The sequence below is a fragment of the Varanus komodoensis genome, unplaced genomic scaffold (assembly GCF_004798865.1).
Source record: "Varanus komodoensis strain SLA01 unplaced genomic scaffold, ASM479886v1 scaffold53, whole genome shotgun sequence".
NCBI lineage: Eukaryota > Metazoa > Chordata > Lepidosauria > Squamata > Varanidae > Varanus > Varanus komodoensis.
The window spans coordinates 3,238,596-3,254,639 of NW_025336126.1; the positions used below are offsets into that span (position 1 = coordinate 3,238,596).

At 44.2% G+C, this 16,044-nt stretch overlaps 1 protein-coding gene across 1 annotated transcript; it reads left to right on the forward strand.

Moving 5' to 3' along the window:
- The first annotated feature begins 986 nt into the window (after positions 1 to 986).
- LOC123032185 (neuronal pentraxin-1-like) lies at positions 987 to 14,353 on the forward strand. Its single transcript, XM_044447897.1, has 5 exons — positions 987 to 1,766; positions 8,029 to 8,209; positions 10,412 to 10,695; positions 11,998 to 12,177; positions 12,272 to 14,353. Exons 1-5 carry the CDS (start codon positions 987 to 989, stop codon positions 12,479 to 12,481), a joined length of 1,635 nt encoding a protein of 544 aa, XP_044303832.1. The 3' UTR covers positions 12,482 to 14,353.
- The last annotated feature ends 1,691 nt before the right edge of the window (positions 14,354 to 16,044 follow it).

Below are 16,044 nucleotides of genomic sequence, written 5' to 3' on the forward strand. Positions count from 1 at the left end.
GTGGAAAGGGAGGGTCTACCCATCTTTATCATAAGTATTCTTGATATACTTATTGTCTGTTTGACATCTCTAAAGGATACCTCATCTAATGGAGAACCTACTACAAATGCTTTCTGCCCTTTCTTTTTCCCTGTATTTAAATCCACCGATGAATAATGGACTCCATATAAGCGTTTATCATTAGAAGACAAACCAGGGAATTAGTTCAAACCTCAGGCTTGGCCCCTCTGTCTCTGGCTGGTAACTTAATTCCTCTGAGTAGAGTTTTACCTTATCAATTGCTTATCTGCTGGTGCAGTAGCATGAGGAGGGGTTGTATACAGGCTGCCAAGCAGAGGCCTTAGCAACAGGGTGGAGAGGCTGGGCAAGGATGAAGGAAAAAGCTTTGCTATGACACCTTAAGCCCATTAATTTCTCAGTCACCAAGGGAGACGATGCTTCTCTCCACATCTCCGCGGATTTGGCAAATTAGACAGGAAGGAGAGGCAGGAAAAGCACAAATCCTGCTTGCCTACAACACTGGGGTGCTTGCTGGCAGTTTGGTTCAGCTGTGTAGTAAGGCACAGGTTCTAGGCGAGGGAGAACAGGATCTTCATCAAGATTTGGGGGCATTCGGGGGCGAGACGTGATTCATGTTTGGACGACCACACTTGCCTTGAGTAGCTCCATCACATGCTCTACTGGATTACCTTCCACTTTTCCATCAAAGACGTTGGGATCTTTTTCCTAGTAGACGCCTTCAACCCCTTCATTGGTGGCACTGAACAGGAATCTTGGGATTTTTTGTGGTCTTCTCAGAGAGGGTCTGGATGATCGATGTTGCATCAAAATCTGTTGCATGACAGAGTGCTTTGTCTCTAAACCAGTGGCCTCTAACTGGATTCTTCTCTATTCTCTTTCCCTGGCTATCAAATCCATCCCAAGCTGCTCTCTCCACCCCCATCTCCATACCTTTCCCATTTGCCAGAGAAATCGCTGCTGTGGAGATGGTCATGCACTGGGCATTGCTCTGCCTCATCTTTTCCCCTCTGGCACCAGCCTCTGAATATGGCTTGCCCAAATTTATCTGCAGTCCTATGCCACTGGACATGGATAACGGCTGCCAGTCAGCCAGCCAGCAGCGACATGGAACAGGAGCAAACAGTGGGAATAATGGGCACTGGGTAGGGACTCTTGAGGAAGCCAAGGAAACCATCTTGCATCTGCGGGAGACAGTGGTGCACCAGAAGGAGATGATCCTGGATCAAAGGGAGACAGTACGGGAGTTGACTGCCAAGCTGAGCCGTTGTGAAGCTCATTCCCGCAGGCACACCGGGGAGCACCATGGTGGCCACCACGAAGAGAATCACAGCCATGGCCACGGCCACGGGCATGGCCACGGCCATCATGAGGGTGGCCATCGAGGCCATCATGAGGGTGGCCATCGTGCCCACCATGAGGATGGTCACAGGACACATCATGAAGATGTTCATCAGGGTCATCGTGAGGATGGTCATCAAGGCCATCATGAAGATGGTCATAGGGTCCACCATGAGGCTGGCCACCGGGATCTCCATGAAGGAATCCATGCACGAGAGAATGAGTACCATCATTTTGGACAACGGGAGCACCATGAACTACAGGTGGGGCACAACACCCATGATGCCTTTCGCAAGACAGCTGCAGCTGCAAACACCATGGAGGATCCACCCAAGGAGACATCTGCAGGGGTATACCAGATGGAGAGGATGCTGGAATCCCTCAAGGAGAGACTGGAACATCTACAGGTACCAAGGCTTGTACGCTAGTTACGTCTCCTTGATAAAAAATATCCTTTACTGTCCCAATGTACCATCCATTCTTGAATTCATCCCTAAACTTCATCCTCTCTCTCTCTCTCCCTTGTCCATAAATCTATCTACCGTCACAAAATGCTCATTTGCAAGTAATCATATTTTCAAATTTATGTTTATCAGTTAATCCTTCCTTCTTCCTTGTTTGCCCCTGGCAATCCATGTATCCACTAAAAATAATGCTGTACAGTGCCGTTCATCCTTTCCCTGTAAAAGATACCACATCTAACACACAATCCACTGTAAGTTCAGCTTTCCCAATGCTTTTCCCCTGCACACCCCATGCTTTTCCTACCAGAGTCACCATCTTTTCTGCTGCCTCTTCACATCTGCCCAATGCACACAGAAATTCATGCAGCTAAAATCTTATCCTATAGTGATAATTTGATCATTTAATGCAAAAGGTAGAATGTAATCTTTGAAGCCCACCTCTACTATAACCAGGGGTGGACTTCAAAGATTGTAAGCCATCCTGAGATGTTATACATGAAGGATGGCATATAAACGTTTTAAATCAATCAATAAGTCCACCAACATCTGGATGGGAAAATCACATACTGAGGTCTGTCGCTATTAGAGGGGAAATAGTTTCTATTTCTCAAGGACCCCAAGTAAGACAGGCAGAATCACTTACTCATCAGTGCATTCATTTATCCATCCCTTCCATCCCAAACACCAATTCACCAACTAGCATAGAAGCCTATTTATTCATGTATCTTATGAAGCAGGACATTCTCTCTGTATTCATGAGGTCTCTATTCCAGCACTTTCCAAAATTTCTACTCCCAGAACATTTATAGGTTGGTGCATACCTCATAATTTCTCTGCACATCAAACCCTACTTTATTGTTACTGTCATTCAGAAAAACACAGGAATTAATGTGAATTAACTCCAGTGAAAATTATTGTGCTCAAGGATAGATTTGTAGACATGAAAATTTTACACATGGCATTATATACCCTTTGCCTATGCAATATAATTCAATATCCCCAAGCATATTTGAACCATGCTAGGCTTAGCAAATACAAGGTACAGTTCTTCCAGTTAAAAAGGCATCCATCCTCCCCACTCCCAGATTTCTATTTCTTAAAACTATATTCTTGCAGTGCAAATTTATTGCCCATGGGCCAGTCTCTGTGAACAGACTAAATTGCTGCCGTCCCTCTTTGGGACAGTTTTTAAAATAGATAAGAGATTCCAAATTAGTCCCAGTTTAATCTTCTTTCCTGCGGTCTAAATGTGCACAGCTTCCTTAACCTTTCCTTAAATGACACACTTCTAACCCTTTTTGTCATATGTTATCAGCTTGCCAAGCATCCATTTGCTACTTCTCCCTTCTTCCATCCCAATTCCTGGATATGCCCTGTCTTTCTTCTCTCCTTTGTCAGCTTGTGCACTTCAGCTGTTGATCCGTGTGGAGAAGTAGGAGAGAGCTGAGAGATGAAGGTTGTGGGACAGAAGCCACAACCTGGGGTTACACATCCAGAGCCTGTGTGGTGTGGTGGTTAGAGCAGTGCCTAAGGAGATCCAGGTTTTAGCCCCTACTCACCGTGAAGCTCACTGGGTGACGCTGGGACAGTCACTGACTTTCAGCCTAACACACCTGGGAGGTTGTGAGGATAAAATAGAATATCCTTGGGTTCCTTGCAAAAAGGAAAAGGTGGAATATAAATGTAATGTCATGTAATATAATATTATGATATATTGTGTTTGCCTCTTATTCATGTTAAAGTTGTTGGGATGTTAGAGAAAAAGTTCAAAACCCAGTGACCAGAAACAACAATGAAATGTGTACATTAAGTACCATGAACAACAATGCTGTTTCATATGCCTTCTGGTTGAGGGGGAAATATCCCAACAATTATTGTCCAGTTCTTCCTGTGGACAAGTTTATTTTTCCATAAATGCATCCATCTATCTCTGCTCACATAAGAGCAGGGCCTGTAAGAAGCATTTTGGGCCTAGGAAAGAAGATAGGTCACAAGGCCTCATTTCCCCCAGCCTCCACTGTATCTGCCACTCATAGAACAGAATGGCCTCCATCTTCAGGGCTACCACACTTTCCAGAATGGCAAAACACAAAGATCAAATGCTACATTTCTGTTTCTCTTGCTCCTGACAGAAACTGAAAGTGGCCTTAGGATTTCTCCTGGCCTGCCAGACTGCCCCTTAGCCTCACCTCATAAGTTTGTTGTGTGAGCTGAAATACCATCCCGGTAACCTGCGCCGTCCACGCAGTATGGGGTCTCTCTGTCAAACCTTTCATACTTTCTGTCGCTTACAATTATATCCCTCAGTTGTGGAGAAATGAAGTGCCTCCCCAAATAGCCATGTGAAAAGGGCTAAGGGTACCAAGAGATAAGGAGAGACATAGCATGTTGCAGAACACATAGATGGATTGCATGCATAGTAAGTAAATAAGTAGAGATGTAAGGACAGATAAGAAGGATGGAACAAAAGATTAGGAGGGAGGAAGAGAGGAAGGCCAAATATAAAATACAGATCCTGCCCCACTGTGCAGGCAACCCAGGTGGTCATTTGGTGCTGTAACATTATGAGGGTCAACAATACAAGAACCCATAATCTGAGCCCATCCGCAGGAGCCATGTCAGGGGGACCGTGATCAGAGATGGCCTTAGGGGATGGCCCACAAGGGAGGCCAAAGTCCTCACCATCCTGCTTTCCATGGACTTTTCCTGAAATTCCTGAGGATCCCTGTTGTATCTGATCCCCCTGGATTAGCTAGCTTGTTGCCCACATGTTCCTCACCTCCTGTTGCCTTCCCCCACATTATCTTTCTGTCTTCCCGAAATCATACACCCTCCTCTCCCCTGCCGATACATCCCTTTATAGAAATAGGGGTGCCTTAGAAGGACACACAGAGTTTAGAGCATAAGTAAATTAGTGAACCTAATCACCTGCTCTTTTCAGTAGCCAGCATGTCCTGGCCTTGATAAAACTATGGAATGGCACTCGCATAGAAGCTTGCTTTCTCGGTGAGGCAGATCAAGTGCACGGGCTGTCCTCTCCCTTCACGCAGAAGCATGTTTGTAGTTGTCTGTCCTGCCTCACAGCCCTGCCATGTCTTCTTCTTTCTTCTTCATAGTTCCCCCAGCACAGGTGCTTTCTGCTAACTCCTCATGGGAGCCCATTCCCTAATAGGCCCTGTCCCCTTTGTCCTGTGCATCTGGGCCTCCTCCCTCCTCCCTCTCAGTCTGTCTGGGGCTGTAAGTGATTGGGAAGCTGGCTGACTCTCAAGTGGGACTAATTAAGGCTCCAGGAAGCAAGTTGCTTGGTTTGCAACTGTTGACTGCACCCCTCCACAGCAGGAAGTCACACCATGTAGTGTGTCGTCGCATGTAGTGTGCAAGCCAGGAATCCCACCCTCTCAGGAGAGAGAGATTAGATTAGAATATAAATAACAACAGTGCTTTTCTGAAGAAAATGTGAAGTGTTTTTGCAACATTAAAATCATTATAAGAGCAAAAAAAAAAAAAATGACAACACATTTTTCAAAAACATTCAGCAAAAAGCCCAAACAGATGTCCAATCCACTTGAGATTCTATCTGTAACTGAAGAGTGTCCTTCCCACATGCGAGGACAATATAGAAAATCTGACCACTCCAGGGTAAGACAACATACTGGGGGCAGAGAGGGGACACACTGGTTGATTATCCAGGCTCTCTTACAATATGCAAGAGTGGTGTATTGTGTTGCACAAGAACTCAGGATATCTGGGTTCAAATCTGCACTCACTTTCCCTGAGTCTAACTTGCTCTTGCAACAAAACTACCAGAATCTGCCGCCTTGCAGACTATTCTGTGTAGGCCTTACCTCTGTGTACTAAATCTTAAGACAGCAATTATTCAGTTGAACAAGGGTCTGAGCAGATGACACAGGCCAAAGAAACCCCATCTCTCTCCAGGAGCACTGATCAATCTGTCAGGGAGAAAACTGAGGCTGAGAGCAGGATTCCTGGGTTCTCCCACAGGAGCATGGGATCTACAAGGTGAGGAGAGCCATGAAAAACATCATACTGCCCAGAATGGCAGTGCCACTTAGTTGATAGTTGTGCTCTGGTGTCCTTTACAATATTACACTGGACGTTAAGGTGTAGTTCTTGCACATGTGGCTTTATTGATTCCCCTAAAAATACTGTTGGTAGGGTAATAAGATTTAATCTATTAACTGTTAAGGTAAAGTCCCCTTTAATTGGCTAAAAATGCTTCTTTCATTAACTGGCTGAATGTGAATAATTTGTAATGCAAATACTAATACAACAGTAGATGAGAAGCATCTCATTTGGGAAAGAATAATATAAAACTCAGGCTACACACAAAAAGTTCCAAAAGTTTGTGGAGTAGACTGTTCAAAAGGTTTCACTTTCATTTTTACTTTTTGCCCCTCCCTCCTCACACCTAGATTCTTGTACAGATCTATTCCACTCCCAACAATCTTCTTCTATTCATTGAATTTTTTGAAACTTGGCACTTTAGAAGTAATGGGGTTGATTCTGTGTACATAGATTTGCAAAGAAACAGTGGGATTAAGAACTTAATGGTATTTTTCTCAACTCTGTATATTTATTTTATAACATTTTTGCAGTGAAGAATAGGCATGTGATCTCTGCAGACACAGATTTACAGTTTTGAGAACTGTAAAACCAAGCATCTGTGATATTTTATAGATTTTAAAAATGCCCAATAATCTTACAGAAACCTCTGAATGTATTAATGGAATTCATTTACCAAAAATATTAAACACTGCATGAATATACAGCCTCATGCTACATAATTGAAGCTAAGCAGTCTGTGGCTGGCCAGAGCTTGAAGGGGGGACTACCTGGGTACCACATGTAATCACCTTGAGTTCTGAAAGGTGGGATATAAATATAATAAACAAACAAGCAAATACATGTTGCTGTTTAAATAAGAATGCCAGACGAACGTGATTAAAATATGAACTACCTGCTCTGATGTACAGAACAAGCCAAAATTTTGTTAGTCTACCAAAATGGCCACCAGTTTTCAAGTTTGAGAAACACCCATCATGCAAGCTATGTTTTAACCAAGTGACAGGAAAAGGATGAAGCAGGACTCCCATGTTTTCTCTGGAATTTTAACTGAGTAGTGCTAGAAGAATGCTCAGGAGCCAGGACATCCAGGATCAGCTTCAATTCTGCTGATTCTCAGTGGTTTGTCTCTGTGCTTGAGGGCTTGTACAAAACTAGGCTTGGGAGGAGGGAATGGAGGATGACTCTCCTGCCATGGCTGTGGGTGGAAACACGGATTACCAGAGCAATTAAGGTGTTAACCTAAATATGATAACCAAAAATAAATCTGCTGAGCTTTTCCCTCACTTTCCCCCTTAATACATAATCAAGAATTAAATATCCATGCCCACACCAAACTGGAGATCAGGCAGACAATACAGAAATCGCTAGACCTAGCAATTCCAGGGTGTGGACAGCGAAAGAAACATGGGAACATTTTGCTGCCTGAAGCAGGGCCCAGATTCCTCCTCCTCACACCAGGGCCAACACTTGTTGTACTGTTCAGATACTAATTCCTGCCTGTCTCCGTGTTAGTGCCACCTGAAGCAGGCTGTTTCAACCGGCTGCATGGCAGGGCTGCCCCTGAAAGCTGACTATGACTGCAATCCTATGCACACTTAACTGGGGGTAAATCCCATTGAACTCATTAGGACTGAGTAGACATGCACAGGATTGCCTGGTTAGTGGGCCATTTGTTCCATGAGACCTGAAGTCAGGTGAAATGGGCTTCCAGAGATCAGGGAACATTAATATTAATAAAACTAATAACTGATGATGTAGCAGATCATTTGAGAGAATGATCAAGGCATTAAACAGAGGTCTCCCTACCCTGAGATACTAGCAATCAAAAATTGCATGCAGATGAAGCAACGGATGGAGGGAAGAGTAACAGCAGGGCAAGGCATTCTGTTTCATTGTGTATACTTAGGTTTAGGCTAAAGGGGATCAGAACTAGGAGGCTGTGCAGAAGGCTTGAGGAAATGGTGGCTTTCATGCGGGGACAGCAGGAAGAGAGAGGCAACTTCTAACAGGTGCTCTGGGAGGGAGTTCCAGGTGAATGTCAGGGCATCCACAACAGCAGCAAAGATGGAATCACTGAAACTACTGCTAACACAACTCTGTCCTGTCCTCTCTTCACCAGCACAATCGGAACAGCTCCGTCTTCTCCACATCCCTGCGGGATGCTCTGCAAAAGAAGATAACCCTCTTGGAGCATCAGATCCATGAGAAGTTGAACACTTCTGAAAACCACACTCATGGTGGGCCAACAGCAGCTGGGCTGAGGCACAAACATGCTTCTCAAGGACAGAGTGTTGAGAAAGGTGAGTGACACTACCAGAGGCTGGCTGGGATCAGGGTGAGGAGAAAGAATTTCGCTCTGGCCTAATGCACACATGGATGGAAGATTAAGGAAACTGTTAGCCAGAGACAGGTTTAAATTAGAGGTGCAGATCCTCAGACTGGGTGTCCTAATCTGGCCCTTGGGTTTCCCCAGAAAGCCCCCCCTTTCCCCTTTCTGTTGGCTTCATCCCATCTGTGCAGTTTTCCTCCTATTCCAAAACATTGAAATGCCTCTTCTAAGGTTTAGTTATTGGCCATAAAACTATGCTAGTATTGCCGGCATGTTGGCCCCACTCCTTTGCCTTTGGTCACATCCACAACTAGAATGTGGGCTTGAAGAGAGCCTCTGAAATGAAATTCAGTCCTTGGGCTGAGAGGGGTACCACTCTCCTGCTTTAGGTAATGAGATGGATTAAAGATAGGGAGCTGAGCAGAGAGGACAGGCTGATAAATGCTTGTGATGATGTAGAGAGATCATTTGATGTGAAGAGATTAATGGATAAATAGAATTGTTCAAATTTATTGGTTGCATTTCTATATCATAAAGCAGCTTGATGCAGCATGCAAGGTTCTCTCCATATCCTTACAAACAATGCTGTGCGGTAGGCTGGGCTAAGGGACAGGCTCAAGGTCACCTCGTGAGTTGCATAGCTGGCTTAGAATTATAACTTGGGCCTTGGTTGTTATAACAGTGTTGGTTGTTCAAAGCTCTGCCTGCTATACCTTCTTGGACCTCAATAAAGTATTAAATAAGGGAACAACCTTATGGCCCTAGACATTGCCTGAGGAGCCATGGCAGAGGTTGGACTCCCTGCTTTGAGCTCAGAGAGAATACTCTGAGCTTGGAGTGGGAATCAGAGCCCCAATCCCCTCCTTCAGCCCCTCACAGCCAGCATGGAAAGAACTGCACAGGCCGTGCTTTGATATCAGAAAGCAACTCCAGGAAGGGGAAGAAGGGGGCATCATGGGGTTAGGAGAAGTGGAAGGGAGGAGACTGGAGTGGCCAGGGTACAAGGTCCCCTGAAGCTGCTGCAACACCCCCTGAAATGCTGAGGACAGCCAAGAATGGCTACCTAGAAAAAATGCAGACCAGGAGGAACTGTGAGGCAAAGATCACCTCCGCCACTCCTCGTGCTCTGCATCCTATGAACATTTGCCTCATAGTTTCGGGGATTATGACAGGTTTGTGCCCTGAATTATCTGACTTTTAAAACAAACAAAATGGCTGAGTGTACCTAACTAGGTAGTGGGCTGAATCATAATCCATTGGGAACAGAGATGGGTAGAGGGGTGGGTGGAGAGAATGACAATCAGTGGTTTGCTGGAGGGATGGATCTGTGGAAAGGCAGGATAAAAGACATGGGGATTAGTAACATGGTGAAGGAAACTGGATTATTAGATCAAAACCACCCACATGTGGCTGGCATGAGTTAGAGATGAAAAGATAGCTTGGATGGAAATGGATGACTGAATGGCTGCAGGCCAAGTCCTCCCACAAGTGTTGCCCAGATGGCTATGCCCCTTTCCTTGGACAGGTGGACCTGCACTGGGTTTCCAGATTTCGCATGCTGCCTCCCCATTTCTGAAAGGCTGAGATGCCTCTCCTAAGGCTCAGTTACTGGCAGCAAGAGCATTAAGCTAAACAGGGCTGGCAGTTTTGGTCCTGTTGCTGCATCCATTTGGTGCCTGGCCCTGCCCAGCACTAGGTTGTGGCACCCGAGAAGTTCTCTGAAATGGAAGTTTGCCTCAGGCTGAAAGTAGTTCTCCTTCCTGGAACAGAGTTTGATGGGTGAATGTCATCATTATTCATGCCACACAGTCAGCGGGCAGGTGGCTTCATTAAAAAAGACAGGAAACATTTCTGTCCTGAGGAGCTCACGGTGCAAAATTCAGCACAAGGAAGAAACCAGAAAGGGCAAGGGGTTGATAGGAGGGCAATGCAGAAGAGGAAGAGACGGTGATGGAACAACAGAAGCAGAAGCCTTTCAAGTTCCTTCAGGGTCACTTCCTGCAGTTTCCCAGGCAGACCGTGAGAGCTGACCTGTTTAGGCACAGGCACAGGCACATGGGTATGGAGAAACAGAGGGAAGCAAGTCTGGACTGGCTGCTTGGTAGATAGCCAGGTCAGTTGGCCGTGCGTGAATGGACGAACCTACCTCCCCTCCATTTCTCTCTGTTGGTAGCTCAGTCCCACATCTCTGATCCCCTCTGTCCTCCAGGGCACAAAGTGGAGAAACACTCCGAGGATTTCCGCGTGGGCTTTCCACTCCGCACCAACTATATGTACGTTAAGGTCAAGCGTACCCTCCATCATGAAATTTTTGCCTTTTCCATCTGCCTCTGGCTCAAATCAAGCTCAGCACCAGGCATGGGCACCCCCTTCTCATACTCAGTACCTGGCCAGGCCAATGAAGTAGTGCTCATTGAGTGGGGAAATAACCCCATGGAACTGCTCATCAACGACAAGGTACAGAACTGGGGCTGGTGTTGTGGGCCTTAGAGCTAGGACAGTAGCTTGCCGATTTGGGTGGTGGGAAGATATGTTTGCGGGATTCCCAAAGAGTTTATATTTCTGTAGTTTGGTCACGTTTTGGTTCAAGTTTCCAGTATTCAAAGTCACTTGTTCTGAACCAACTCAGTGACATTTCTCTGGATCTGAATCCTGACCATAAATGTAAGCAATTGGAGCTTGCTTTATTCACTGCAATGTCAAGCACTATGGGCTGTAAATCCTGACAGAACCTTAGACAGGTTCTCAGCAGGTGGCCAGGAGGGCTCTCAGGCAAGAGCTCATAACTGGGAACCCCAGTATACATGCACTTGAAAAATATACATTGAGAGATTAACTATCTGTAGATAGATAAATACCATACATATCTATGTTTAATTCCCACGTTGTTAATTAATTATTTAAGGGCGCAATTCTATGTACGATAATTTAGACAGAGAAAACATCCTACAACTTGCAGTGTGCTCCAATCAAGCTGGCTGGGAATAGTGGGTGCTGTATGACTTTTTTTCTGTCACACAAAATTTTCCTGAAATTCATTTATATATTTGCATTATCTTATTTGCCCTTACAACATAGTCATAGCCTTTTTTGAATAGATACTGAGGCCTCACATTAAACTTCCATGTTTCTGTCAGGTGGAGAAGCAAAATACCTCAGGCTCCATTCTGCCTCTTCTGTTTTTATTGTTCTCCCTCTAGAAAATGTTGGAAGTTTACAATTGGCCTCTGCAAGGTAGATCGGGTTCAGAGAAGTTTGCCCAGGCAGATTTGAAGCCACTTCTCTTGGATCCAAAGCCATGCAAGCATCCAACACTCCCAGATCATGACACATAGCTACCAATTAGACAGTTTTGAAAGGGGACTGAACGAATTCCTGGTAGAAACACCTACATATCAATAGCCATCAGTCGTGATGGCTATATGCTAGCACCAGTTTCAGAGGCAGTGTGCCCATGTAGAGAAGCTGCTGGGGAACATGATTGGGAGGATGCTGTTGCACTTCTGTCCAGCTTGCAGGTTTTTGTTAGGCATCTGGTTCTCCACTGTGTGAGCAGAATGCTTGACCTGATGCCACATAGCTCTTCCTCATGGTGGCAGTGCTGATTTTCGTTTCAGTACCACCCCATAGCTGAAGCTCTCTGGGCAGTTTACAGCATTCAGGGGTTTTTTACATCTGTAATACTGAGGACTCCATGAGTTTGTTTATCCCTGACTAAACTCCCCCACCCTTTTGCACACTTCTGCCCTTGTTTTGCAGGCTGCCACACTGCCTTTGGCTATTAATGACGCGAAGTGGCACCATATCTGTGTGACATGGTCAACTCGAGATGGCATTTGGGAGTCATACCAGGATGGAGTCCGAAGAGGGAGTGGGGAGAATCTGGCTCCCTGGCATCCAGTGAAACCAGGAGGTGTTTTCGTACTGGGTCAGGAACAGGTAAAGAGCCATTTCACTACAAGTTCTGTCACTCACTTCAGGTGAGTCATTGTTTCTCTCAATTCACCATCCTTCTGCACTCTGCTTCCCACAGGACACTCTTGGTGGCCGCTTTGATGCTACACAAGCCTTCATTGGAGAAATCTCAGATTTCAACATGTGGGGCCATATCTTGACGCCGGGTGAGATTTACAAGATGGCAACCTGCACTAGCTATGCTGGTGGTGACCTCATCAACTGGGCTGAAGCCTCCATGGAGCTTCATGGAGGAGTGGTCAAGCTACCGTTTAATGCCTGCCACTAAGAAGCCATGAAGGAACAGGGACTTTTGGGTTCACTGAGAGGAGAGCAAAATGTAGTGGTTCAGGACAGAAGCTCAGGCTGTGGGAAAAGGCAGAAAAGGGAAACTAGTGGTGTTAAAATATGGGTGGGGGGAAACTAAGTTCCCAGGGCTTTCGGGGGAAAGAGTGGGAATCTTTTAATTCGGGACAGGGTACTCCAGGGTTCCTGGGAGGAAAATGAGATGCAAGTGGCAACTTTTGAGAAGGAGAGACTTGAGATTTGGGAAGCAGAAAGATTGGACTTTCAGCCTGATCAAATTTTTATCTAAAAAACAAAGAAAATATTTGAAGCATTGATACGCTTCACTATATGGAGTGGCTGTATGGAGCTGAAGAATTCTCTGACAAACTGAGTTAAGCAAACATCTCCCATCTAGAAAGAACTCCTTTTCTTGGGTACTAGTGGTGGTAGCTTCCTTCTGTTGCCTTTGTGGAATACACTTCCCAGGAATTGGAGGGGAGTTGGACATTCCCTCCCACCCTTCCCCTTCTTCCAAGCAATGTTCATATGAGGAACTAGATGGCCACATTCTCTTGAAAGGTGTGGACATATCTCCAGCACTTCATTTCAGAAGATCCTATTTTTAGTATCCTAATAGTATTTTGTGAACTCATACCTTAGCTTAGTTGCTTTCTTTGATGGAATACACCTCTCTCCTTCATCCAATCAACTGCACATCCTAGTAAGACTCTCAGCCCTTTCAGGACCGATCCCAAACTTAGTGAAACTAGATTCTGATCCTGCTGTTGGTTTTTTCTTTTCCCCTCCTCAAGAACTACTTGCAGTATAAAGGCCTGCTTTGTAAGATTGGCAGATCTGTAGCAATATTTTGTTCTTAACACAGAAATACAAAATATGTGCCTCTACATAGATGCATCTCTTGCAAGGGGGATTCACCTGGCCATTTATCTGGGCTTTTCCCCAGTCCTAGTAGTTCCATTTCAGTGCTGTGTTGAATTTGCATGTGTTAGACTACTCCTAAAAATGGTTCAATGAATGGTCTATTGACATCAGGAATTCTACACTGAGTTATACCACTTTCTGGAAAATCTTTCAGATACTGATCAACTGTGCAATCTGAATATGGGCTGAATTACATGAATCATGTCATGTAATCCTAAAAGGTGAATGTCAGTGCGGGTCGATGGGATATAGTGAGATTTTGGAAATACTGTAAAGCCATATCACACATCACTCGTGTTTTGCGGGGGTTTTGTTGCAGGCAAGCATTCTGATATGCTGTGGCAACGCGGGCATTCAAATGTTCACATTTTAGTGCTTCAATGTGCAACCCGCATTAACATTGACTTTCACAGCATGACATGAAGCAAGACAGAAGATCAGGTAGAAAATAAATGTTTGGTTGCATGCTGAAGGGCATGAATCAATGTTCTACATGCAAATTCAACTCCGATTGACTGAAAAGCATCAGTATGGGTTGGAAAAGAAACCTGGGGAAATGGGTCTGTGGAGCTCTATTGCGTGTCATAGCAGATAGATTGGTTAGATTGTTCAGTCAGTTACAGGGAGGTGGCGGTGGGGAATTATGTTTGTACTGTCACCAGTTGAAATAGGTGGACACCAAGAGGTTAATGAGAATAGACCATCTGGAAGGAAAAATGAAATCCAGCACATCAAAGAGCAGTGGGTGTGCCTTGAAGACAGGATGTCTGAATTCTCGGGACTTTTAGTCTAAGACATTTATGCCCCGAGTCTAAAATGAGCAACTGCTACCCCTGAGCAGGTCATGTACCTTTATAGCATGTCTGTTCTAATGTGAGGGGCTTAGAAGAAATCAGAAATCCTGAATTCTTTGGAAAGAACAAGAGATGCAGCTGAACAAAACTGAAGAATGCTTGCTCAAAAGATTATCCAATGTCTTCTTTTGCATGTGAGAAATATCTAATCTTTAGCTACATCTCCTTAGCATAAGGTTTTCTATCTCTCTCCGTTTGTAAATACTTGATTTTTCTAACTATGACAGTATGTATTTATTTGCAGGAGGGGATGGGTGTATGGAATAAACATTAATGATCTTGTATTTTCTTACATCAAACTGGATGCAATAAACCTGCCAAAGAAACTGCAACCTTTCCCCACATGGTTTCAGTATGTTTTGTTTTGAAGAATCCAACATTCTTCTCTCTACTGTCTTAGAAGCTTGGTGTGTTTTCAGGGTATTTTGCTCGTAAACCTGCTATTGAATTCTGATCTCCCTCCACGTCTTCCCAAAGGCGCTCTACTGGATGCCATGCCTGAATGTTCGGATGGGAGAAGAATCTGCTTATTAATCTAATTATTAAAATTATCATTAATATTTTTTCAGTGCTAAAACCACCTCCCTCCAAGCCACTTTTCTTCTGAAGTGAATTAGAGATCCTGTTATGATACCCTGAAAGGGGAAGAAAACAAAGCAAGAAAACCTACAGCAGGAAACCTGGTCAGAATGGCTTCTCTTATCATGCTGCTCTTCTGTACTCAGTGGCTCTTTTTGCAACACAGAGATCAAACAAAAGAACAAAACAACTGTTACTGATGGGGCTAGATGAGGGCAGGCAGTGACTACATGGCTGATAGAAGATGTCCAATATCTGAACTGGAGACTCTACCGCCTTAATCAACTTTTAACTACTAAATATCACCTGTGAACTCCAGCCTGTTGACTGCATTTCAGAAACAGATTGTATAACTGGATAGACAAGGAATTCACAAACAGGGAGGGCATAGGAAACCAAAAGTATGATTCCTCCCACCCGTTTTGGGATTTATCAACATTTCATTCAGCTGGCATGGAGCTATGTATGTTTACTCCAGCATTTGAACCCTGAGAACATCTGTACTGCCCAATCCTCTGCTGGTTTCCTCAGAGAAGGAAATGGCATGGCATATTACATGCATTTATAAGCCACCTATAAGCACCTTCCTAAGCAGCTTACAATATATAAACATATTAAAACAAAAAACACAAAATAAAAAATAAAACTAGTAAATGCTTATAGGACCCCACCCTTAGTTTAGGAACATGTCTTAAGATTTCATCAATGAAATTTCATACAAAGTCAGTGATCAAAACCTGTCTAGTCTTAAGTACAACTGCATGCCAATGATCAAATACTGCCAAATTAATCAAGTTTCAGCAAGCTTTTCGTTGACAAAAAAGTGCTTTCCTGATAATTTGGGTGACAGGCTTTTTTCTCTTTAAGAATTTTTATGTATAAAAATTGCAGATGTAGGAGAATAAAGGAATATTCCTATTTTCTTCACACATGCAAGGACCAATTCTGTGATTATGCTTGCTACAAGCATAATCATTGTGTTGTAAGCCGCCCCGAGGCTTTGGCAAGGGGCGGCATAGAAATGTAATAATAATAATAATAATAATAATAATAATAATAATAATAAGAATAATAATACAAGAATGCCAGAGAAATCTGCAACAGGTTCAAATGAGTTCGGGTGTCTCTGAATCCAACCTGAAGATTCTGCAGCAGACCATCTTTTCTGAGTCATGAGGATTCCATGAAG

What these genes read in the sequence shown, in the direction of transcription:
- LOC123032185 (XM_044447897.1), top strand. Translation starts at nt 987, where the DNA reads ATGGTCATGCACTGGGCATTGCTCTGCCTCATCTTTTCCCCTCTGGCA. An exon ending in AACTGCTCATCAACGACAAG is followed by an intron (nt 10,696 to 11,997) that starts GTACAGAACTGG and finishes CTTGTTTTGCAG; the next exon opens with GCTGCCACACTGCCTTTGGC. An exon ending in TCGTACTGGGTCAGGAACAG is followed by an intron (nt 12,178 to 12,271) that starts GTAAAGAGCCAT and finishes TGCTTCCCACAG; the next exon opens with GACACTCTTGGTGGCCGCTT.